General features: G+C 47.0%; 1 protein-coding gene across 1 annotated transcript; it reads right to left on the bottom strand.

Annotated features, from left to right (window-relative positions):
- Positions 1–2,195: 2,195 nt before the first annotated feature.
- On the bottom strand, positions 2,196–18,134 carry Oasl (2'-5'-oligoadenylate synthetase like). The gene is made up of 6 exons (XM_047562936.1): positions 17,857–18,134; positions 13,017–13,299; positions 11,021–11,196; positions 7,053–7,294; positions 4,686–4,827; positions 2,196–3,207 (listed from the first exon to the last, which is right to left on the bottom strand). Exons 1-6 carry the CDS (start codon positions 18,052–18,054, stop codon positions 2,707–2,709), a joined length of 1,542 nt encoding a protein of 513 aa, XP_047418892.1. The 5' UTR covers positions 18,055–18,134; the 3' UTR covers positions 2,196–2,706.
- Between the last annotated feature and the right edge of the window lie 7,100 nt (positions 18,135–25,234).

The following is a 25,234-nucleotide window of genomic DNA, read 5'->3' as shown; positions in this document are numbered from 1 at the left end:
TTGGGCCACCGCAAAGGATTGCGGGAACGCCTCTCTTGCGGATCCTCCCACATGGTCCCACGTGAGGGCGGAGAAGCGCAGGGCATTATGGGGATTGTAGTTCTCAGGCACGCTAAGGGCCATGAACTACGCTAGAAGGTGGAGGCCGTCCTCCAAAAAGAGCGCGGAAGAATCCAAGGGATGAACTTCGCCGTTTTTTTCTTGTCGAGAAAAATGAGACCTAGGAGGAGGAAGGGAATTGCCTGGGGTCACACCATGTTCCAACCATGTTCAGGTTTTGATCCTGTGTAATTGAGACATTATTCATTTATTCCAGTAATTTCTAAGGTCACGTGGGGATCAGAAACGCCTTAGGGAACTTGTTAAACTGTGGAGTTTTGGGGGAATCTCACAAAAAACTAACTGATCAGAATCTCTTATAAGATTTGGGACCCGAGTCTGGTGTTTCTTTTAACACCCTGGGGCCTTACTGGTGAGAGTAGTTCCTGACCCAGCAGCACCCTAACACCTGGCAGCTTGTTAGAAATGCAGAAAAGTTGGGCTCCTCCACAAACCTACGGATCAGAGTCTGCATTCTGAGCAGCTCTTCCCGGGGTTTGTATGCAAAATGTGAGATGTATTGTCCTAGCTGATTCAGATGGGAATCTCTAGTTTTCTAGCACAGGAATTCTTAAATCAGTATTTTAAAAAAATGCTCATTCCCAGGACTGACCTAAGACTAAGATACTCGAGGGCAAAAGATAAAACAACTTTTGTCTTTTTGGAATGCTTTGTTGATCTTTGAAGATGAGTGTGTCAAAACATCATTCAAATAAATTCCAGGGCCTTGGCTTTTCTATTAAGAAAGAAAAAAAATGACTGCTAGAATTGGAATATTTGTTTCTTCCCCAAATTCCTGTATTAAAATTCTGATCCCCAAGGGAATGGTATTAGGAGGTGGGGCCTGTGGAAGGTGAGTAGGTCATGGGGGGGGGGGGCAGAACCCTCATGAGTGGAATTAGTGGCCTTCGTGAGAGAGACCTCCTGGTCACCTCTTCCACCACGTATTTAAAATTAATTAAATAATTGTTTTTCTAATTTATTTTTACACCTCTTCCACCATGTGAAGATACAGTGAGAAGCTGCCATTTAAGAACTAGGAAGAGGTCTTTACCAGATAGCAAATCTCTCAGCACCTTGATGTTGGACTTCCTAGCCTTCAGGACTATGAAAAATAAGTGTTTGTTATTTATAAACCATTGAGTTTATTGTATTTTCTTACAGTGGCCTGAATGGACTAAGACTGACTTATTCGATTATTTATTTATTTATTTTTGGTACTGAGGATTGAACCCCAGGGTACTCAAACACTGAGCCATATCCCCAGTCCTTTTTAAAATATTTTATTTAGAGACAGGGTCTCACTGAGTTACTTAGGGTTTTGCTAAATGCTGAGGCTGGCTTTGAACTCTTGATCCTCCTGCCTCAGCCTCCCAAGCGGCTGGGACTACAGGCATGCGCTAGTCATTTATTTTTTTAGGCAAGAATTTTCCCACCACGTACAATGGGAGCTGTAACAGTGCTTTAAAAAAGATACAAAGATGTAGGCTGGACTTCTTTGAAAAAAGACACTCTTCTGTCCCTGAAGGCAAAACGGGCTGGGAAAATACACAGATTACTATTGCTAAATTGCCCAGAGTGGGTTGGGAACCAGTGGTGAAGTGATTTAATATGCTGTGGTAATTGAAGAGTCCTCTAGAAAGCAGGCACCATTGGAGGCCACAAGGAAGCTTTTTAGGGCTTGACTAGCATAAACTTGATCTTAATAAAGATGCTGATTTTTAAAAAAAGTCTCTGGATTATTGTGGACTGTTTATATGTGGGTTTCAGGAGTTGAGGGGATTTTAAAAAATACTTTTAGTTGTAGATGACACAATATATTTTATTTATTTTTATGTGGTGCTGAGGATTGAACCCAGCACCTCACATGTGCTAGGCAAGCACTGTGCCACTGAACTACAGCCTCAGCCCAAGGGGATTTTTTTTTTTTTTTTTTTTTTGGACTGCTTTATCTCCAATCTCCCAGATTTGGCCTCTTTTTTGCCTCAATTTCCCTACAGTCTACAATCCTGAGGACTCAAATTTGAGAGATTTGAATGATTAAACACTACCCATTAGGACAGCATCAGCACCTGTGGAAATGAACGACCACCCAAATGAGAACCATGGATGTTTATTCCCAAATTGCAGGCATTCCACAGAGACCCAGGCCAGGCAGAATGGGAAAGGTTTGCAGCGAACCCGACAACTGGGGAAGGCTTCAGGCACGGCATGATCAAGCTTGACGGTGTGGATAAGCTGTAGGTGCCAACTAAAAGCAGGGTTACCTCTGTGATGGGTTCGGGGAGCTCATTTGGTTTTCTCTGGTTGGTCCTAAATTGGAAGTGGGTTCTGGGTGGGGTGGGAAATTAGAGAAACTGGTAGTGATTGACTTACATCTTGACTTGGGTTCTGGGTTGGTTGCTGTGGAGGCTGTGGGTCAGAATTCTATTGTCACATGGGATCTGGTCATTGTCCACGTGTATATTTAGTCTCTCGCCCCCCTCCCTTCCCCTAGTGTGCGGTTCACAGAGTTGGTGAAGATGTGGGACCTCCCCAGAAGGAATGGTGGGTAGACCGACATCAGGAGTCGATGACAGAAATGCAGAAAAGCTTCCCAGAGGCAAACTAGCAGTGCGGAAACTGGGCCTCCCCTGCCCTCTTCTCGGACAGAACGAGGGTGTCGCTGTCCTGGATGCCGTAGTACCCCAGATCAAACCAGTCCTGCAGGACGTGGCCCCGGAACTCTAGCCGCTGCTGCTCTCGGTGCAGCCCCTGCCGGTCCTCGATCTGCTCCTTCAGGCTGCGGACGAAGTGGGAGGGGTGGGCGGCGTAGGCGTGGCTCTCGCCATCCGGGTTCTTCACGAAGACCTGGATCTCGGGGGAGACGGTGTCCAGCAGGCAGACGCGGGTGTCGGAGAAGATGCCGTAAGACGCCCAGGAGCAGTGACTGCGCAGGAGCTGCCGCTCGCCGCCGGGCTCCTGGAAGGACAGGCGCTGGAGGCCCGAGGAGCCCCGGCTCTGCCGGATCTTCTCTTTGACCTTCTTTATGGGCTCATATGGGTTCACCCAGAGCATCAGGTCCGAGCGACCCCACTGCTCCACCGTCAGCTGGATATCCCTTGCGCTCTGCAAGGAGAGGGAGAGGAAGAGGGATTACATTCACACTTCCCCACATGCAAACAAAACAAAACAACAAAAACCTTCACTTTCTCTTTGCAAAAGCAACAAAACCAGCAGTAGCAGTCGTCAGCGTCTAGGGAGTTCGGGCCACTTCCCAGGATCGGTGCGGGTCGCCTCCCCTAGTCAGAATGCGTTTTTTTCTGACAGCAGCCCTATGAGGTCGGTTCTCCCCATTTCACAGATGAAACAACTGTGGCTGAGCAGGGCTAAGGATTCACTGGATATCAGTCCCAGAGGGCGTAAGGAGCCCGGCAGTTGTGTGAAGGAATCTTGGTCTAGCACTGCAAAGTCTTCTCATTTTTCCGGATAAAAATCTGTGCACCATGTCTTTTGTATTCAGGCATATGATTTTCAGCCTGTCTGTACGGCTTGTGTGGTTGGTGAACCCCTGGTTTATTCTCTGTACCTTAATACACAGCCTCTGATTCTGATTCTGCCTTCTGCTCTCCCGAGTCAATCTCTTGTTCCTGCACATAACCTTGCTCATTCCCATATCCCATCTTTTGTCCTTCATTCCCACCTCAGCCCTCAACCTGCAGTGTCCTCTGTTGTGAGCATCTAAAGACACAAGGTGAGGTCTTTTGGGTTCAAGCCCTAGCTCCTTCAAGGAATCTTTTCTGGTGACCTTAAATAATTTATTTTCTGTTTCCAGAGCGCCACAAAGTCCTGGCTGTGAATCCTGACTTGGCTACCTCTTAGTAGTGTGGCCTTGATTAATTGACTTAACCTCTCTCAGCCTCGGTTTCCTTATCTGTTAAGTGGCAATAATAGTAATACTAATAACGACGATAATGATAACATTTGACCTTCCTATTTTTTAAAATTGCCCACGAGGATCATCTGAGACAATCCCTGAATAAGCACTTTGCAAATTATAAAATATAATGTGTGAATTAAATAGATTATGATGATCTCTGCCTGCACCGCAGGTTCGATATTGCAGTATTACTTAGTATTTTCTTTTTTCTGAGTATCTGGTTTCCTGTGATAAATGTTCTAGGAGTTTTGTGCAATTTGTTAAATGGACTTGCTTCCTAATAGCATAGGGTGAGTTGTTTGAGGGTAGGGACCATGTCTTAATCTGTCTCCCTCCCATGCTGCTCCTCCCCCACATTCCCAGCTCCAGTGCTGGAACTTAATAGCTGATTGAGTTGACTTGGCAAGCTCAACTCATGTAAAGAATGATCAGGAACATGGAACTGATTATTTCGGTAGGTTGTGGGGGAAAGAAAGAAAAGGAGGAGAATTTAAAGACAGGAAATCCAACATTCAAAGAATTTTCCTAGGTTTACAGAATCGGTGGGAGTGCATTGGGCTTCACACCCTCTTCCTCTAAAGTGCTGTTTTTCATTTGCACAAAAACGGATGGATCAACATCCCCTTCTGGGCTTCAGGCCTGTGGTGGTCTCAAGGGGAACCATTACCTTCACGGTCCAGCTGGAGACTGGGGTCTCCCTGTAGCAACAGTCCTGTTTCAGGCACTGACTGGCCTTCTGAGCGACTATGTCCCATCTGTACCCTTCTGCCACGTTGTGGGTGGGGTCCGCCGGATCCAGGATGATAGGCCTGCAACACAGGGACAGGGTGCCCAGGCTCCTTCTGGCCTGGAGACTGCAAGTCAGAAAGTAGCCTCCTAGCTACCGTCTATTCAAAGCACCCAGCTTCTGTAGGCCCAGAACCCAGGGCTGCCAGTACAGGAGGGCCCAGAAAAATCACTGCAGAGCAAAAGAATAGAGACCATCAGATTTCCCAAAATTCATCTCAGGATAGTTCTCTGGGTAATTGCAAGAAATTTTGGGGATGGAGAGGGTGAGGCCTTAGAAGTCATACTGGAGCAATGACAGATGCCCACTCGGGCAGGTGGGCCTTTCAAGGGCAGAGCAGGCTGCAGCAGTTTGAGGCTAGCACCTGCCACTGAATAACTTTGGGTAATAGTAACAGCGCCACCTCCCACAATTAACTTTTACTGAAGCACAGGGCCAAACCCTCTGTATTTGAACCTATTTCAATCTGTACAACAATTCTACAAGTAGGGACTATTATTACTCTTGTCGTTATGCCCATTTTACAGGCGAGAAAACTGAGGCACCCACCTCCCTGTTCTCACGATTAGTAGTTAGGGTTCTTCCTCATTCTAATTCTACTGCCTTGACAGAAGAGGCTGAGCTGCTGCCAGGCTTCTCCTTTATATAAACGTTGAATGAATATTTCAACTACCGTCGGCTCGGATGGAGTCTGACGACTTGAGTGGGCTGTTTGGGGTGATGGCGGGTGCTGGATGCCAAGCCCACGAGTCAGACCCAGCCTCCCTCCAGCTTTTGTCCTGGAAGTCCTGACTTTGTGTGAGAGAAGGTGAGAGCAGGCCACTGGGTGAACGGGACACTCTGGGCTCCCTGCTTGCTGTGCCCAACACCCACCTCTGCCGCCCTGCTCCCTGGAGTGGTCCTGTCTGAACGCCCAGGGGAGCAGCGCAGGCCGTCCCATGGGGTTGGGACACCCAGTGTAGGGTGGCTCATCCTGTGGTCTGGCAGGTGATCACAGGGCTTGCATCCAGGGATTGGACTGGTTTCCTCTTGGGTTTTCTTTTCCTCAGGGATGATAAAGTCCCCCCATGAACTGGGAGGAAGAGCGGAGCAGGAGAGGGAAGAGGAACAGAGGGGTGACTCAGTGGTAGAGAGCTTGCCTAGCATGCAGGAAGCCCTGGGGTGGATCCCCAGCACCGCCAAAAAGAGCAGTGGCCAGCAGGGGAGAAGGGAAGCTAGACAGGGAGGGAGAGAGAGAGAGAGAGAGAGAGAGAGGGGTGGTGGGGAGAAGGAGGAAAGAAAGAGAGATAGTCTCTAGTCTCCCTAAGGTCCTGCAGTTACAATGGCAATTTTCTAGATAATCCTCTCTCCATAAGGAGACCCCCTTTTTTATTCTTGCATAAACCCCCTGATCCCCTGATACCCCAGAAGCAGATCTCTGGATAAGGATTTGCTTTATTTGGAAGGAGATCTGGGGAAGCATTAACGAAGGAGACAAGAAAAGGAAGGAAGCCCAGGAGGGGGAGGGTGATATCAAGGTCATTATCACTGTAGCAGCTAGAGGCTTGTCCTGCGAGGGAACCCTGTGGAGGACGTGACCCAAGTTCCCAGCGACTCCCACCAGTCATTAATTGAGGGCTGCTTCCAGAGTGGGTTTGGGGGCAGGGACCCCCTCCCCCTCCCACTGCCCCTCCCCCCTCCCCCAGGCAGAGGGATGCAGGTGCTGGCAGTTGGAAGCTGAGCCAGCTTTCAGGGGAGCAGTCAAGGCTGCGAGTGTTTCTGCAGCATCTCCCATACCCTGTATGCCGTGGACCCTTTACACTGATCTTCTGTGGCCCCCGTGGGAGTCCTGCATGGGAACTTAAGATGCGTAGCAATGAGAAAAGGATACAGCTGAGATTTAAACACGAGGCGCCAAGAGTCTTCTGGTTTTCTAATGCATCTCTAAAAAGCACTGAAATGGTCTTCTGAGGACCAGAGGACGAAGGGAGGGAGGAGGGGTGGTTTGGGGAACAAGGAAAAAGTTCATAATCCCTAACGGTGATCCCGATTGTCTGCAGACGTGAGACACTCACTGTACCCATTTAGAATCTCAATTTCTGTGGCAGTTTTGCTACGTATGTAATCAAGTCAGTGCCTATACTTCTATACCATGTTTCCCTCAATTCTCTCTCTTTCTCTCTTTCTTTCTTCCTCCCTCCCTTCCTTCCCCCCCAACACCCCCCCCCACCCCGCCCATGAGACTCAGTGGGCAAGCAGGGCCCCTACCTCTCTTTTTTGAACTGTTTTCTGACAAAGTCCTGTATGGTTGGGTTCTGGAGTGTGTAGTACTTGGTCCAGTAGATACAGAGGAACTCATATCCCCGGAGCAGCTCCATCACAGTGGTGAGGCCCTCATCTAGTCGGAAATTCTCATTCTCCTGAGTACCCATTTCCCAGGCGTAGATGACCAGTAGTTCAAGGGCATAGAGAGGGGGCAGATTGGCTCTGGGGCTCTTGGCTTTCACGTACTGTTTAAAGAGATGGGAGGAGAGAGAGAGGAGAGAGAGAGAGAGAGAAAGAGAGAGAGAGAGACACACACACACATACCCCAGGATTATGTGTGACCATGGCATTGGACCGGAAGCTGGAAAATCCCAAAATCTAGGTCTTGTTCTTCTGCTTATTGGCTGTGTGACTGTGGCCAAGTCACTTTCTCTCCCTGGGCCTTGGTTTTCTCATTTTAGAATTAGGGGACTGGGTTAGTCCAGTGGGCTTCAGTTGTTCTTAACAAACGTCAACTCCTGGCATGGAGTCGTGAAGGGGTGGCCTAAGGAGTGAGCTGGCTGGGACCTGATATCAGCATCCCAGTCTCAGGAGCGACATTTGAATCCATTTCAAGATGCTAAGCTTTTGGGAAGAGTTCCTTTAAAGAAAGGGTTTCTTAGCTAACTGCAGGCATTGGGAGATGTAATGTCCTGTAGTGAACCTTGGGATAGACTCTTTAGGAGACGCTATTTCCTATACCATTGGATAGTAGCCATACTGTTTGGATGGGGTCGATGCCATTCTTAACTCCCAAGTTGGCACAAACCCATCAACATAAACTTTTCCTTCTTGCCAAGTGATTGGTTCAAGAGAAAGATATGTAATCTAGGATGATACAATTAGAGCATTGTTCTTTTATTAAGTAATTGAAAGAAAAGAAGTTCTTTCTTGAGTGTGGATATGAAGGCAGGAGCAATGGTGGCCATTTTGCCACCACAAGGAAGACCAAGGCCCAGGGAGGGAAGGTGACTTGGTCACAGTCATACAACCAGTAGGTGGCAGAAATTAGAATTTTGGTTTTGTATTTTTCTGTAACTCGACAAAAACAAAAACAAAAACCTGCAAAACATTTTAACTGACCACTTCTGAAAAACCTCTCTAATATTCAGTTGTGCTAATCTCAGTTCCTCGGGAGGCTGAAGTGGGAGAAGCATGGGTTTGAGTCAACCTGGGTAACATAGTGAGATCCCATCTTAAAAAAAAGGCTTTCAAACTCTCATCTAGAAAGTGAAAACTTTTGTCAACTATTCAGCTGTTGATTTGTGGAAACAAAATCGACATCTTTCTTGTGACCATTATAAATGAATAGCATATCCTGTTCCACAAACAGCTGTGGCAGCAACAACAACAACGAAAACAAACACAAGACTTTGACTTCAAAACAAACAAACAAACATACAAAAGCCACAGGGTCATTTTGTCTCATTCTGGTTTCCTAAATAAGTGGAACCTTGAACCTTCCTATAAGTCATTGACTCCTTAACAAAAAACAACTTTATCCCTGACCTAAAATTGTTTTTAATAAAATTCAAATTTATTTGTAAGTTAGTGAACTTGTTATAACTTTTCATGAATTCACACTTAATGCTCAATGTTGTAAATCCTAATCAATCAATTATAATTTTTTTTGGAATTTAAACTCATGGCAATACAATTAATTTTCTTCTAAAAGATTTGTTTTCTCCAATAGCAGTGAAATTTTATGTTCTTAAAACCTAGATGATTCACGAAATACAGAAAGCGTGTAATCACTCAGATGTAAGTTTTAGGAAAAATGAACCTCATTCATCAGGTATGATAGTGCAAACCTTATAATTTACGCTACTGAGGAGGTTGAGGCAGGAGCATCAGTTGAATGCATAGTTCAAGACCAGTCTGGGCAACATGGAACATCCTGTCTCAAAAAACAAAGCAAACAAAACAACAACAACAACAACAACAACAACAAAACTCCTTCATGTCTTTTAGAGTTTTTGGAAGACTATCAAAGGGGGAAAATTACCCAAAAGAAAAGACCCATGTTCTCCTCTAGGGCTGATGTTCAGTCTGTCTTCTGTCTCGTAACTACGTCCTAATCAATTTGTAAAAAAGAAAGTTGAGATAGCTAACTTATTAAGAGGAAAGTTCACTTTGGTTCACTGTCTTGGAGGTTCCAGTCCATGGTTGATGGGCCCCATTGACTTGGAGCCTGTTGTAAGGTGGCACATTTTGGTGGAAGCAAATCTACTCACCTCATGAGAGGAAGAGGAAGGGGATGGGGTCCTTCCTGCCTTCAAGGCCACACCCCCAATGACCTGAGGACCTCCCACCAGGCCCCACCTCTTAAAGGTTCCTCCTCCTATTAGCACTAAACTGGGGACCAAGCCTGTAATGCACCCGGGGACACTTAAGGTCCAACTGTAGCAGATGCACTGACTTCTTCATGTTTTGGGTATCTCTAACTTTTACAGCCTTTCTAGACAATGACAAGCATGTGAGAAAATGATTTTTCCATTGCGAACAGTGACTGACTAGAGACCTAGTAAGCTTGGTAATCTCTCTCATATATTTCATTGGGTTAAGCCTTTCTTTCTGCAATCTGATTCCCTTATAAATTCGCTGCAAGCTTTTACTTAATAAATGATTTTTGTCTGAGTTTTTTTTCTTTTCTTTTGAAAATTTCTTTGGATCTTGCTATATTGCCCAGGCTGGTCTCAGGTTAATGGGCTCGAGCAATCCTCCTGCCTCAGTCTCCCCAGTAGCTGGAACTGCAGGTGTATGCCGCCACTCTGGCCATGTTGTTATTTCTGATTCTTGTTTCTGTTTGGTTGGGGCCACTCTACCCCTGATGGTGACAATAATCTGTGAATCTGATATTAGTTTTTGACCACTTGGTGGTCTCTATTTGGAGGTAAATGAAAGGAATTTATTCCCTAGGGTATAGTAGTCAATGGGAATTTGATTGTATTTTATGCTTTTCTTTCTTTCTCTTTCTTTTGTTTGTCTTGAGAATTCGGATATCTCCTTGGAACCTCACACCTATTGTCTTGCATACTATTATGAATTTGAACCATTCAGAAAGTGTGTGTGTGTGTGTGTGTGTGTGTGTGTGTGTGTGTGCGTGCTATAAGATTAGGAGCTGGCCAATGGGTGTATTCTCTGCTGTTTTTACTTTTGACTCATAATTAAAGTTGTAAAACCAAAGCTGCTGGTTCATTTGGTCTTTATAAGTGAAAAAAGCATTTACACCACTTTTCAATTAGAGTGGACTCATTTACAGTATAATGTATCTTTGGGCACTGTCTTTCTCCCTACTCCACTCTGGGAAACTTATGGGGTATAATTGGAAATAAATTCATGGGTAAAGATGGATATTGACACCCAAAGGGACTGAGTCAGAATTTTACCAGACTTATTCCAAAAGCAGATGACTTCCTAAAAACAGACTGCTTCGTGAAAGATAAATAAAGCAAGAACTAATAATGACAAGGCTAATGTTCTCTTTTCAAGAATATAATGCACGGCTGTACTTGTGCACAGTGAGATTCAACTCAGTAATGACCATGACACTCAGGAACTGGATAGTTGGAGGGGGATGGATCTGAGTGGAATTAAAGGAGTATTTCCTCTTGTTAGTCCTTAGCTTGCTGTGATTAATGTCCAAAGGACACAATGAAGTTGACATTAGCCAATACCAGGCAGTAAGTGGAGCATGACCAGCACTTCATTACTGAAATACTACATGCTACCTATTTTTCTCTTTCCTTCTCTTCCTCCTCCTGGCCTCCTTTTCCACCTTCTTCAAGGCATGCTCCACTTTACAGTTCAAAAGACCAGCATTTGCTCCCCTTTCCCCCTGGATGCATTTTCGGGGTGGTATCTAGCCCGGACCTTCCCTTCCCTCCCTCCTCTGTCTTTCCCTCCTGACCCCATCCCGGCAGCCCCCTTACCTGCTGGTACCAGTGTTTGATTAGCCGCAGGAAACACTTCACTTTAGTTGGTCGATGTTTCACGAAGCATCTCTGCAGCTCACTGAAGGATGGGGAGAAACTTCCAGGGTACCCACAGGCCTTGATCAGACTCATGTAGACCTCAGGGGGCGGCTGAGAGTTGAGAACAGAAGGCCCTGAGTGGAGAGAAAGCTAGGTTCACTTAAGAAGCCCCTGAGGGATAAATAGTCGCTGGAGGAGAGCCTGCTCATTCATTTGGGTCACCTCTCCAGGGAGACTTGAGACCTCATGTCCTTAGACACCAGCGGTTTAGGGTTTGATTATCCTTCTTGTGAGATTCCTACTCTGGAGAGCCAAAGTCAGGCTATCTGTGCCTCAACCCACTCCAGGACTGTTGTCCTCCTTGGAAGTCCCCAACGCTCCCAGTTTTCCTGAACGCCTGTTTTAGATCTCTTTCTGGTGCTTCACTGGAATCTCTCAATAGTCAAAGAGGAGAACCAGAGCCCTGGCACCATCTTTCTTGATAAGGTCAGATCTGTGTCTCTGACATCTTCAAAGAACATCTCCAGGCAACAAATGTCCTAACAAATGACAATTCATAGGAGCCAGCACATGATATGAAACCTGCTATGGTTTGGATCTTGAATGTCTCTCAGAGGCCCATGGGCTCAAAGGTTTGGGTGCCAGCCTGAGGTGCTACTGGGAGGTGTGAGCCCTTTAAGAGGTGGAGCCTCATGGGAGGGAGTTAGGTCATTGGGGGCGTGCCCTTGGAGGGCTATAGAGATGCTGGCTGTGTCTCCTTGCCACCACCCGTGGAAAGGCCTCCCTCACCTCATGCTGCCACCACGCTTTACTGTGCCTCCCAGGTCCAAAGCAACAGGGCCAAGTGACCACAAACTGGAACCTCTGAAACCATGAGCCAAAATAAACCTTTTCTTCTTTTGGGTTGCTTATCTCAGGTATTTTGTCACTGAGTGACACAGAACTTGCATCAGCTGGGCTCATAGCTGGCATATTTAACTCCAAGCACCTAGGACTCTCTCTGCCTGAGGACGGACAGCAAATGACATCAACCTAATGCTCCAGGAAGCAACCCTCAGCTAATGCCTTCTAAGAAGTTTGCAGATCAACACTCTGGCAGCCCAGTTGGGATAATGTCGAGATGTGCTTTATATTATTAATTGGAGTCCTGCAGAGGCACAAAACCCAATAGCTCAGAGTGATGACTTACTCAGTAACGTACCTCAGGTTGATTTCTCCCCTTCTCTGTCTTTTTTGTTTTGTTTTGTTTTGTACTGGGCTTGAACTCAAGGGTGCTTAACCACTGAGCCACATCCCCAGCCTTTTTAAAATTTTTTATTTTGAGATAGGGTCTTGATAAGTTGCTTAGAACCTTGTTAAATGACTGAGGCTGGCCTCCGACCTGCGATCCTCCTGCCTCAGCTTCCAGAGCCACTGGAATTACAGGCATGTACTACTGTGCCGGGTTCCCTTCTCTGACGCAATCCCCTGCTTCCCTCCCTGTGTTGGATCATCTTCCTTGGGCCCTTGCTGCTGGATCTGCTGCTGGGACAATCCTAACAAATGACACACCTCTGTACCCATAGTAAGTGCTACTTACTAAGTTATTATTTTAGACCCTTTATCTAATTGGATCTCTGATCTTCCAGAATATCCTTTCTACAGAAAGACTCTTGCTGGGCATCCTTTCTCTGGTTACCCAGGGCACCCCATTCTTCTCCTCTGGGCACTGACCACCATTTATCATCTGTTTATCTGTGTGATTCTTTGTTAAGCTTCTGTTTCCCAAGTTGAGCATCTTGACAGCCAGAGTGTTAATGCAGGACTCAGGGCAGCAGCTCAGTGCCCAGCACAGGGCTGGGCTAATGAATGAAGGACCACAGGGGTCTTCACGGGATCAGGAGTGACAGGTGAGGAAGTTGCGAGGCCCCCGGAGAGGACCAGTGTGGGAGACGCAGGCTTCTGCTCCCCTTACCCAGGGCTCTGTAGGCGGGCACGATGGTGACATTGATGGGTACCGCGGTCCCCCTGGTCTGGATGGTGAAGGCGAGAGCGTTGGGGGATCCTTGGGTCATACTCAGGTCACTGAGCCCCAGGTCCAGCAGGTCCTGGCATTGCCACATTTTTTCCCAGATCAGTCTCAGGACAGCCTGGTGGTACTTGGCCTCTTCCCGGAAGCTGCGGAAACAGCTCAGGAACACCACCAGCTCCACGTCTGCCTCGCTCCTGAGCACTGTGCCGTTCCCAAAGGAGCCCACCTGCAGAAGACAGAGCCCTGTCACCCAGAGGTCCTCTGCCTCCTGCCGCGTGCCAGGCGGTGCATTATCCCAGTTAGTGCATGACCACCCTGAGGGACGACTTCACAGGCGGGAAAGCTGAGATGTCCAGAGGAGGGGTCACTCACCCGGGGTCACTCAGTTTGCAGCCTGACCTCAGAGCCGAGGCTGTTTATCTACTCTGCACCGCACGACTTGAGACCCAGTCTTGTCCCCTGCAAAGGAATGCCTCCTCTAAAGGAATACAGGGTGAACACGGCAAGTCCCCAAGTCAGAAATCCACAATGCTCCAAAACCCGAGACGTTCTGAGAGCTGACATAACATCACAAGCGGACATTCCACACCTGGCCTCATGTGACAGGTCACAATCAAAACATTTGTGCACTAAAAATATGGTATAAAATTATGCTGGGCACAGTGGTGCATGCCTGTAATCCCAGTAGCTTGGGAGGCTGAGACAGGAGGATCATTAGTTCCAAGCCAGCCTCAGCAAAGGTGAGGCGCTAAGCAACTCAGTGAGACCCTGTCTTTACATAAAAACACAAAACAGGGCTGGGGATGTGACTCAGTGGTTGAGTGTCCCCGAGTCAATCCACGGTACCCCCCCTCAAATGCTACAGAATAGACATAGGTCAGGTTGAGAATCCCTTACTAAAAATACTTGGGACCAGAAGTGTTCCAGAGCCCTGAGTATTCTGATTCTGGAATATTTATATGTATATTTTAAGTAAGGTATTTATGAAACAGAAGTGAATTTCATGTGTAGACGTGGTCCCACTTGCAAGATATCTCATGTTGTACAAATAAATATTCCAGAATCAGAATACTCAGGACTCTGGAACACTTCTGGTCCCAAGTATTTTTAGTAAGGGATTCTCAACCTGACCTATGTCTATTCTGTAGCATTTGAGGACTGAGAATGTGTATCTGAATAGACTCATGGCATTTAAAAGCAGGGAGCAGGTTTGACTATTGAATTAGAGCCATTGGCTGTGGAATGGAATAATTTTGACCTTGACTCTTGCCCCTGCCTCAGCTGTGGGATCATTCAGGACTCGCAGCAATGATGGATTGTGAGTCAGTGGATAACTGGGGGTTTTAGATAAAATACTGTGTGTGCCAAGGGCTTGGTGCGCTGCAGGAAGTCAGCAATGTATCTCTCTTCCTGTTTGTGTAGTTGAGTTAGCTAATTCCTTCTGTTCTCTGGGCATTGGTTTCCTGTCTGTAATGGAAGGAGACTGGATGATTTAAAAAAATCTATTTTTTGGTACAGGGGATTGAACCAGGGGCACTTAAATCACTGAGCCACATCCCCTATTCCCCCTCCCTTTTTTTTTTTTTTTTTACATTTTGTTTGGAGACAGGGTCTTGCTGAGTTATTTAGGCCCCGCTAAGTTGCCAAGGCTGGCTTCGAACACACAATCCTCCTGCCTCAGCCTCCCGGGATTACAGGCATGTGTCACTGCACCCAGTCTCTGACAGGATGATTTCGAAGGGGTCTTTTGGATGTTCTGAGTTTCTAGACTTGCTCTCCAGGCCCTGCTGGATGATAGACTAAGCCCCATTCCCCTCTGGCTCCTCTCTTTCTCACCTCATGTCGGGAGGAAGAATGGGTGGTGAAGGCCCAGACTCCAGGGGGGCTACCTTTCCTGTTGGATGGAGTCACTGCACGTGGATTATAATCCAGCAGTTACGAGTTGAGCAGGCCTTGTGTCTGCAAGCAATTTATGTATATTATTCTTTTTAATTCTCATACTCACAAATGAAGCTGGGTACTCAGATAATTCCCCAATGTACAGATGAGAATACTGAGGTAGTGGGGGGTGTTATTCAACTTGCTATGTCTCTCCCAGTCAGCCAGGAAATCTGATGAGTCAGAACACAAGTAGCCAGTGGCTCTTCCTCCTCGCTCTTCCCTGTGACCCAAGTCTGTGAGCCACACCCTCCTCCTGTGAGGGGGAGAAACCTGCCATCTTTCCCCCATTTTATTGGATTTCAGACTCAGCATTTCTACTCCGCGTGAGAGGGATGGAGTGGATCCTGTGTGTGGTGAAGGGCAGTGCCCCTGAAGATCATGGCTAGGTGCCCTTTCTGTCTGTCCCAGTGGTAAGATCCAGGCAGAGAAGGAAGAACATTCCAGAACAGGCTTCATGACCTGCTTCCATTGGAGTCATTTAAGCCCAGTTCATTCAAAGACAAACACTGACTCATGCCGAAGGCTCAGATCACGAGATTTTCCAAAAGTGAGAGGGACGAAGGGAACGTTTAGAGTCTAAATAAATTCTATTCTTTCTCATTAGTCATTACTCTTTGCGAATCTCTACCTTCTAGTGGTTTCAAGGGGAGGAGTGTGGTCTATAAGAAAAATCTGATGGTCTGTGAGAAAAAAATCAAACCTTATGTAAGTACCATTTCCTGCCATCAAAACTCATTCTGCGGGCTGGGGTTGTGGCTCAGTGGTAGAGCGCTTGCCTGGCATGGGTGAGGCACTGGGTTCGATTCTAAGTACCACGTGTAAATAAAGGTCCATTGACAACTAAAAAACAATATTAAAAAAAAAAACCTCATTCGGCTTGTAGTAACCTCCTTACCCCAGACCTCCCCCAACCCGTCCCTTCTTTCTCAGGGTTGTCAGGGACGGAGCATCTGGAGCGGGTGGGGTCTGCGTGAGCTTCCCGGGCCGGCGGGCCGGAAGGCCTGGACCAGAGTTAAAGACGCTTCTGAATTTCAGCAGCCTGCCTGCTCTGATCATCTAGTCTGGTTTGTCCCGTGAGTTTGGTGAAGGAGAGGCGATGATAATAATGTGCTCCAAACATACATGAGAAAGATGAGGGTCTGAGAGCAGAAGGGAGAGTCAAGTTCATGCAGCTGGCAGGAGAGAGAGCCAAAGGTCAAACCCAAGACGGTTCTGTGGTTTTGCACTTCTAAATCCCTGAGGCTGGGCTGCCTCCAGAGGGAGAACCGCAGTCCTGGACTAGGAGTCAGTGGGCCTAATTCTAGTCTTGCTTTTGCCACCGACTTGCTGTGTGACCTCGGGACATCTTTTACCCTCTCTGTGTGTCAGTTTTCTTAGTGTTTTAAGGAAAGCTTGGCTGGGACTGATTCAGAGCATTTACAGCTCTGGCCCTTTTAGGTTTTGATTCCAGCTGGTACCAGAGGTGGCATGAGTGAGCTGGAAGATGGACTTGGAGACCGGATCCCTGGCTGGGGAGTCAAAATTCACATCCCAGCTCCAACACTAGCTGTGTGACTTTGGGCAAGTCATCTCACGTCTCTGAATCTCCATTGTAAAATCTTTTTATTATCAAAAATTAAAACTTGGACTGGGGTTGTGGCTCAGTGGCAGAGGGCTTGTCTGGCATGTGAGGGGCACTGGGTTCGATTCTCAGCACCACATATAAATAATTAAATTAAAGGTCCATTGACAACTAAAAAAATTTTTTTTTAAAAATTAAAACTTGTAGGAAAATAGAAAGAAAACAAAAAGATCTATCCAGCCAGAGGCTGGGGTTGTGGCTCAGTGGTAGAGTGCTTGCCTAGCATGTGTGAGGCTCTGGGTTCATTCCTCACACCACACAAAAATAAATAAAGGTATTGTGTCCAAATACAACTAAAAAAAATAAATAAATAAACAAGATCTATCCAACCAGGTCAATTCCACACACCCAAACTCCTTGCCACATCTGCTTCACCTAAACCATCTTAAAGTAAATCACAGACAGCAAGAAACTTGGTCCCTAAATACTTTAGCATTGTGTCTGAAAAAAAAAAAAAAAGAACATTCTCTCCCATAACCCAAAACTACTATTACACCTAACAAGATCAACACGGATTCCTCATGTTATCTAAAATCCAGGCCATGTTAAAATTTTCCCTATGCTCCCCAAACTGTATTTTACAGATTGTTCACACCAGGATCCAAAGACCTTGCATCTGGTTGTTAAGACTCTGAGGCTTCATTGTGCTCATCTGTAAAATGGGAAAAGAATCATCTCTACTTCACAGGATGTAAGAATTAGAGATGACACAATATTAAGGGATTAGGCCATCGTAACCCCAAATATATATATATATATATTTTTTTTTTGGTACTAGGGATTGAACCCGGGGGCTCTTAACCACCGAGACACAGCCCCAGTCCTTTTAAAAATATTTTTTAAATTTAGAGACAGGGTCTCGATAAGTTGCTGAGCCTGGCTTTGAACTTGTGATCCTCCTGCGTTGGCTCATTCTTTGTTTTGTTCTCTCAGTACCTTTATTTAGTTTATTTATTTCCATGCGGTGCTGAGGATGGAACCCAGGGCCTCACCTGTGCTGGCCAAGCGCTCCTCCCCTGAGCCACAACCCCAGCGCCGTGCTCTGGCTCATTCCTCAGGCAGCGGTGCAGGGGGGGTACAGGCAGCTAGCTGGGGTGTCCTGCCATGTCAGCAGTATGGGCCAGGAATAAGGAGGCCGGGGGTTCCCGGTATCCTCAGGGATGTGGGCTCTCGTGCTGGGCTTTCCTGGCCCCGGCCAGAGGACGGAGGGGCCCAGCTCACCTTGACCACCTTCAGCACCCGCACCTCCTGGTCCAGGCCTCGCTGCCCCTGCAGGTGCTCCCGCCTCAGGAACTGCTCCACAGTGCGCACGGCCTCCAGCACCTCTTCCTTCCATCCCCGGTTGGGCTGCAGCCACTGTGCCACGAAGGAGTCCAGCCTGGAGGCTGGGACACCGTACAGCTCCTGGGACAGAGCCATCTCTGCCCAGAGTACCACTGCTGGACAGATATATAGCCACGAGTCCCCCCAGCTCCTGAACACACACCCCTTTTTTAAGGGGGTTCCTTCTCAGCTGACTCTGACACCTGAAGGATAAAGGACCAGAGCAGAGAGGAATCCAGGGGCGAATGGGCTGACGGGGGGTCCTCTTCTTGGAAGACCCCTTGCCGCAGAAGGTGCAGTGTGCTGAGGGACACCGGACTGGGGCCAGCAGGTCTGGGGCCACCTTAACGGGGCTGGCACCCTGCCAACTTTCCTGCTGTTGGTTTCGATTCTCAGTTTCTAGAGTTTCCCTTTTATGACGTTGAGAAACTGAAATTGGCTTGAGTTTGACCTTCCTGGTAGGTTAGGGTTGGATGGGATCATCAGTCCAACTGCCCCAACTTGTTAAAAGGAAACTGAAGGAGAAGGGTCTTGCTCGTGGTTGCCCGAGACCTCAGGAATCAGCGGTGAAGACTTTGAATTCCAGTGTGCCCTTTACCAGACTCTTAACCTCTCTGATCCTCACTTAAGGTAGGTTTAATAATAATACCTACCTTGCTGGTTGTAGTGGGGCATGCCTATAATCCCAGCGACTCGGGAGGCTGAGACAGGAGGATCACAAGTTGGAAGCCAGCCTCAACAACTTAGTGAGGCCCTAAACAACTCAGTGAGATGCTGTCTCAAAATAAAAAATAAAAAGTTTTGGGGATGTGGCTCAGTGGGTTGAGGACCCCTGGGTTCAATCCCCAGTACCAAAACCAAACCAAACCAAACCAAAACAACAATAATAATACCTACTTCATAAGGTTGTGCTAATGAAGCATGAGAACACTGAGCAAGGAAGCACTTGATTCTCAACTGACGCAACAATTTTAATTAATTCACCAAACATTTATGGAGTGACTGTTGGATACCAGACGTTATGCTAAGAAGACTCTGAAGTTCCTGCCCCAAAGGGCTCCCAGAGCAGTTGCGGGGGGGACTTCCAGAGTCCAGTGGGATGTATGCTCAGTCACAAAAGGGGCATGAAAACCTGGCAGGGACCCAGGCAGGCAGAATTTCTTTTTGGGTCACAGGTGGTATTGGCGGACACCTGTTTGACTTGATTCCTGGAGACTAAGAATCTGGTCCAGAGACCATGGTGTGGGGAAAGGTTGAGCAGCGTGAAGAAGCTGGATGTGTCGGGGACTTAGATACTAAATGTGCCTTGACGTGGGGTTGAGGCCAGGAGAGAGGCCTCCGCGTGGAGGCCAGAAACTGTCCTGCAGTGCTGCCTGCTCGGTTGCTCATTCAACAGGTAATTTTCCAACACCTGCTATGTGCCAGGCAGGTGCTGGGGATGCAGCAGTAAAGGGACAGAAGTCCCTGCCCGCAGGGGGCTTGTGCTCTGGTGGTGGAGACAGAGGATGAGTGGGTAGAATGATAGTAACTAAAAAGGGACGGATGGGGAGCAGGAAAAGAAAGCAGAGAAAGGGGTCCACGGGCCCTCCACCTCTTTCTGTGTCTCTGTCTCTCTGTCAGCTTTTTCACTGCTGTGACTAAAAGGCTCCACAAGAACAATTTTAAGGCAAGTTTTATTTGGGGGCTGATGGTTTCAGAGGTCTCGGTCCATAGACAGCCGGCTCCGTTCCTCAGGGCTCAGGTGAGGCAGGACATCATGGTGGAAGAGTGTGGTGGAGGGAAGCAGCTCACATGGTGATCAGGAAGCAGAGAGAGGCTCCACTCGCCAGATACAAATATACACCCTCAAACGAACGTCCCCAGTGACCCCCGCTCCTCCAGCCACGCCCACCCGCCTCCAGTTACCACTCAGTTCTTTCCAGCAGGGATTGATTCACTGATTGGGTGAAGGCTCTCAAAACCCAGTCATTTCTCCTCCGAACCTTTGTGCATTGTCTCACTTGAGCTTTTGGGGGACCCCTCATATCTGAACCATAACAGGTGTTCCATCCTACATAAAGTGGTCAGGGAAGGCTTATTGGAAAGGAGACATTGAACAAAGACACGGAGAAGGTGAAGAGTGAATCGTGTACATAAAGGAGGGAAGAGGATCCTCCATGGCAGAATGAACAGCAAGTGCAAAGATCCTGTGGTGGTAATGTGCTTGGTGGGTTTGAAGAACATCATCGTGTGTGAAATGGAACGGCCAAGGCAGGAGATGAAAGAGGATAGGGTTAAGTAGTAAAGGGCAGGGAGGCAAATGGTTTTGGATTTTTTTTTTTTTTTTTTGGTACCGGGATTGAAACCAGGTGTGCTTAACCACTGAGCCACATCCCTGGCCCTTTTAATTTTTAATTTTGAGGCAGGGTCTTGCTAAGTTACTGAGGACCTTGCTCAGTTGCTGAGACTGGCCTCAAACTTGTGATTCTCCTGCCTCAGCCTCCAGAGTCACTGAGATTACAGGTAGGTGGTATTGGTATGGTATTGGATGGTATTGGTATGGTATTGGTATGGTATTGGCATGTAATCTCAGAGTCATTGAGATTACAGGTAGGTGGTATTGGTATGGTATTGGATGGTATTGGATCTTGAAGCTACTGTCAAGACTTCTATTTTCTTCTGAATGAAATGGGGAGCCATTGGAGAGTTTTAAACAGAGGGAAGACATGGTCTGATTTTCATTTCAACAGGAGCCATCACACTGGCTGAGAAGGGAAAATTTTAGATTAAAAGCAGGGGTGAGAGAGGAATCAGGGGTTTAGTCAAAAAGCTACTGTGCCAGTCCAGGCAGGACATATGGTGGCTTGGATCAGAGTGGTAGCAGTGAAGGTAGGCAGAGTAGGGTGATTTAAACAGAGAAAAAACTGGAATAATATAATGAACCTCCATATACCATTGATTAACTTTAACAATTATCAACCTATGGATAATCTTCTTTTGATGATACTACCATCTATATCTTTCCTTCTGCATTGTTGGGAAGGGAATCCCAGACATATCATTTTGATGGGTATTTTGACTATAAGTTTAGGTCTTGTGAATGGATAGAGAGTAATAGAGAAAGATCAGAATCAAGATATGTTCCAAGCTAGGTGCTGTGTCACATGCCCGTAATCCCAGCGACTTGGGAGGCTGAGGCAGGAGGATCTCGAGTCCAAAACCAGACTCAAGAACTCAGCAAGGCCCTTAGCAACTCATTCTATTTTAAATAAAATGCAAAAAAGGGCCATAAGGATGGAATTGCTCTTAACTTAGGGGAAAACGTTGGGGCAATGGTGGTGTGTGGACGTGAAGATCAAGAGCTGATTTGGAACTGGTTTGAGATGTTCATTAGAGATCCAGGTAGACATGTGGAGAAAAGAGTTGCATGAATGAGTCTGGATTTCAGAGAAGGAGTCTGGACTTAAGATACAAATTTGAGAGTCACCAGCATAGAGAGATTTAAAGCCATGAGACTAGAGGAGGGATTGAGAGCAGAGCAAGGAGGGAAAAGAACCAAGGACTGAGCCGCAAAGCACTCACTAGTATCCAAAGGTAGAGAGTTGCCAGAGCCAGCCAAGAAGAATGAGAAGAGTAGCTAAAGAGAAAGAAGGAAAACCCTGAGTGATGCTTTGAAAGCTAAGTGATGACATTGTTTTCAGAAAGAGGAAGTGAACCATTGGGTCGGCCCAGGTGAATGGGCTCGGATTTTGTCCTGGGGGCAATAGTAAATCAGAAGAGTGAAGTGTGGCAAAGATAGAATCAGGAAAAATTGCAGGGGGCAAGTGTAGATGCAGGAAGATGGGTCCAGACCCTGTACTATGATCCAGGTGCCAGGCACTGGTGGCCCGGATTAGGCTGGAAGCAACGGAACTGAAGAGAAAGGGTTGGATTCTAGCTCTCTTTTGGAGGGATGGTGGACAGGAAGGGTGGGTGCAGTTTTTTTTTTTTTTTTTTTTTTTTTTTTTTTTTTTTTTTTTTGGTAATGGAGATTGAACCCAGGGGTGCTTAACCACTGAACCACATCCCCAGTCCTTTTTTATATTTTATTTAGAGACCTCGTCTCACTAAGTTGCTTAGGGTCTCGCTAAGTTGCTGAGGCTGGCTTTGAACTCTCGATCCTCCTGCCTCAGCCTCCCCGAGTTCCTGGGAGTACAGGCGTGCACCACTGTGCCCGGCTAGGTGGGTGCAGTTTTATGGGACGTAGAGGTCAGGCTAGAATGGGTTCAGGAGGAAGTGGGTGAGGGGATGGAACCCAGGAGGGCAGATGATCCTTTCAAGAAGTTTGTCAAGGGCTGTGGCTGTGGCTCAGTGGTGGAGCGCTTGCCTAGCACGTGTGAGGCACCGGGTTCGATCCTCAGCACCACATAAAAATAAATAAATAAAATAAGGGTATCGTGTCCATCTACAACTAAAGAAAAATATGAAAAAAGAAGTAGTATGACATATTTCAATTTAAGTTTTCAAACTTGCTAATCCCAAATGGAAAGCATCATGTTTTTTAAAATACATAAATTCCCAAAGTTCTCATGCTTCTAGAGTTTGATTGTGCCATATTAAAATAATATTTAAATATTATAATATGAAGTAATACTATAAACATTTTAATTTAAATTATTTTAAATAATAAAGTTATTTAAATTACATTTAAATTTCATTTGAATTACTTTAACATCGTAAAATAACTTGAAGCGTCGTAGCAATTTCACAAGCTTAAGTCAACCATGTTTGTGGTGACAGAAGATGAACCTGGAGGCAATATAAAAGTTATTCAGCCAAGAACCATTCAGACCTTATATATTCATTTTTTGTTCACCGCCCTCAAATCTCTGAGGGTTGAACAGCTTTCAATCATTTGATCACTAATACATGGGATGCCATTTGAAGATTTAAAATGGGAACATGGAGTGCATCATGTCTTGGCTTTATGGTTTGTTAAAATGCCGTCCGGTTGAGCTAGTTTTTACGGGAGAGGGAAAAAAGCCTTAGAGGAAAGGGGCGGGCTAGGTGTGGGGCAGAGGAGGCAGCGGACAGACGGGGTTGCCTGACTTTGGATTCTCTGCAATGCCGAGCGGGAAATAAGGGTTTGCAGGAGAGTGGTCTGTTCTGGAAGTGACCTCCAGGGGCTGGGAAGGAGAGAAAGTGACCCCAAGGAACATGTTAAGTTGATAACTACTCTAGGCAGCTGGGACTCAGTCCCACTGAGGATGCTCTGAGGAGCCGTGCAGAATGTGCCTTACAACTGACCACCCAAGGGGTGGCGGAGGGGACGCTTCCTGTCTTCCTCTTGCCTAAGGGTTGCCTCCTTGAACTTTCGGGTTTGCTCAAGCATCCTAATGGCTAAGTAGGTGGCCACAGATGTTCCTTACAAGGAACAGGAGAACGCTGTGGTAGAAAGCAGGCCCACTTTCCCGTCCTGTGGAGGAAACAGATGTCAACAATAGAGAGAAGGAGGCTGCCGTGGTTAGAATATGGCTTTGGAGCTGAATCCCATGGTGAGGTGTTAAGAGGGTAGAAAGCTAATCCCATGATGCTTGGGGTGGGGCTTTTGGGAAGGGGTTAGGATTAGATGAAGGCGGCAGGGTAGAGCCCTCATGATGGAATACGGGAGAGCGGCCAGAAGGGACACACAGACAGGCACACTCTGGCTCTTGCCACGGGATGCTCTGCACCACCATGGGGCTCTGCCAGCATGCAGCTCCTTGACCTTAGACCTCCAGTATCGTGAGCTCAGCCAAGCCCCTGTTCTTTGAAACTTGTCCAATCTGTGGAACTGTGTTATTTGCGACAGAAACTGGATTCCGTCCCTTCCATCTTTGTTCCCCACCCCCTCCTGTCTCCTTGCACACTCTTCTGCAAGGTTCACTTTGAGGTCCCTTCCACCCAGAGGTGGAGTCCATCTCTCCACCCCTTAGTCGGGGCTTGACCCTGCCACTTGCTTTGATCAGTGGGTCGTTAACAAATGTGATGCAAGAAGAGGCTTAAAAAGTGCCCGCATGTTGGACCTTTCCCTGCCTTTTGCTACTTTCCTCACAGTGACCATGTGAATAAACTCAGGTCATCACGATTATTATTTTTTTCTGGGTTATTCTGTTGAGACATAACGTACCGACAATAAAGTGCAAAGACCAATAAAGTGTGTAGAGGCTGAGATGGTGTGCTGGCCCTCATGTCCCCAGCTGCCAGGAGTGTTGCTGCCGCCAGTCCCACTTGAGTCCCTGCCTGAATGTTGCCCTCAGACGAAAAAAGGTTGATTCACTCAAGACTGCACGCTCTTCTGTGGGGTTGTGTGCATTCAGTGACGGATTGATGCAGAGGGCGTAGAGACTGGTCCCCTTACCTCCACCGGGGACAGCTCTCAGGGGCCATCTCAGCACCAGAGTTCCCCGTGGGGGCTGCTGAAGTCCACATGGTGACTGCTTCACGGGCCAGCTTCCCTCCACTGTGTCCTCGTGCCTCCATGTGTTTTCAGGGGTTACTCCTGGGGACACTCTAGTAAACTGGTTCCACGTGCATCTGCATCTCAGGATTTGCTTCCTTAGCAACCTCCCCTGAGGTGCCTAAATATAAACTCTTTGCATTTGCAGGTGGTCCTGGAACCGCCATCCAGGTCAAGATAACAGATCATTTCTAGTCTCCTAGAGCCCTTTCCAGATCAGTCCCACCCTATAAGCACTTCAAAGGTAGTTTTGAGCTACTTCTTTTCCTCACATCCACAAGCAAGCCTTTGGGACCTTGAACCTGTTCACTCTTTCTGCCTTTACTCTGGGTCCCAGCCCAAACCACCATCATCTCTCCCCAATGACAACAGCCTTCTGAGGTGCGTCTCCACTCTTGTCTATCTGCTCTGAAACCCGTTCTCTCAGTTCTTGGTCATGTCAAGCTCTTTCCTCTTTCCTGGGCTCTGAGGATCCAACCCTCTGCAATCTACCTTCCTCTGTTTGCTTCTCTTATGTCCTTATCACAATTTTGCTCTCTTCATTTCATTTATCTTTTCTTTCTTTCTTTCTTTTTTTTTCTAATGCCGATTTCTCATGCTAGAAGGTAGAATGAAATCCCGGCTACAGATTCAACATGGCAGCTCAGCGTTCCCTTCTCCTCTTAGCCCCTGGGCATCCATTGTCTTTGTACCACCTTAGCTCATGTGCTTTACGGCTTAGAAAGTATTCTAACACTCATCACAACGACCTCGTGAGATAAGTGGTACAAACGGTGCGCTTCTATGCAGGAGGAAATTATGGTCGGTGAGAATAACTTG

This window comes from Sciurus carolinensis, chromosome 8 (genome assembly GCF_902686445.1).
Source record: "Sciurus carolinensis chromosome 8, mSciCar1.2, whole genome shotgun sequence".
Lineage (NCBI taxonomy): Eukaryota > Metazoa > Chordata > Mammalia > Rodentia > Sciuridae > Sciurus > Sciurus carolinensis.
The sequence above is the reverse complement of the archived record's forward strand: the minus strand, read 5'-3'. Positions and strand labels throughout refer to the sequence as shown.

What these genes read in the sequence shown, in the direction of transcription:
- Oasl (XM_047562936.1), bottom strand. Translation starts at nt 18,054, where the DNA reads ATGGCTCTGTCCCAGGAGCTGTACGGTGTCCCAGCCTCCAGGCTGGAC. An exon ending in GGGTGCTGAAGGTGGTCAAG is followed by an intron (nt 13,300 to 17,856) that starts GTGAGCTGGGCC and finishes TGTCTTCTGCAG; the next exon opens with GTGGGCTCCTTTGGGAACGG. An exon ending in GCCCGCCTACAGAGCCCTGG is followed by an intron (nt 11,197 to 13,016) that starts GTAAGGGGAGCA and finishes CTCTCCACTCAG; the next exon opens with GGCCTTCTGTTCTCAACTCT.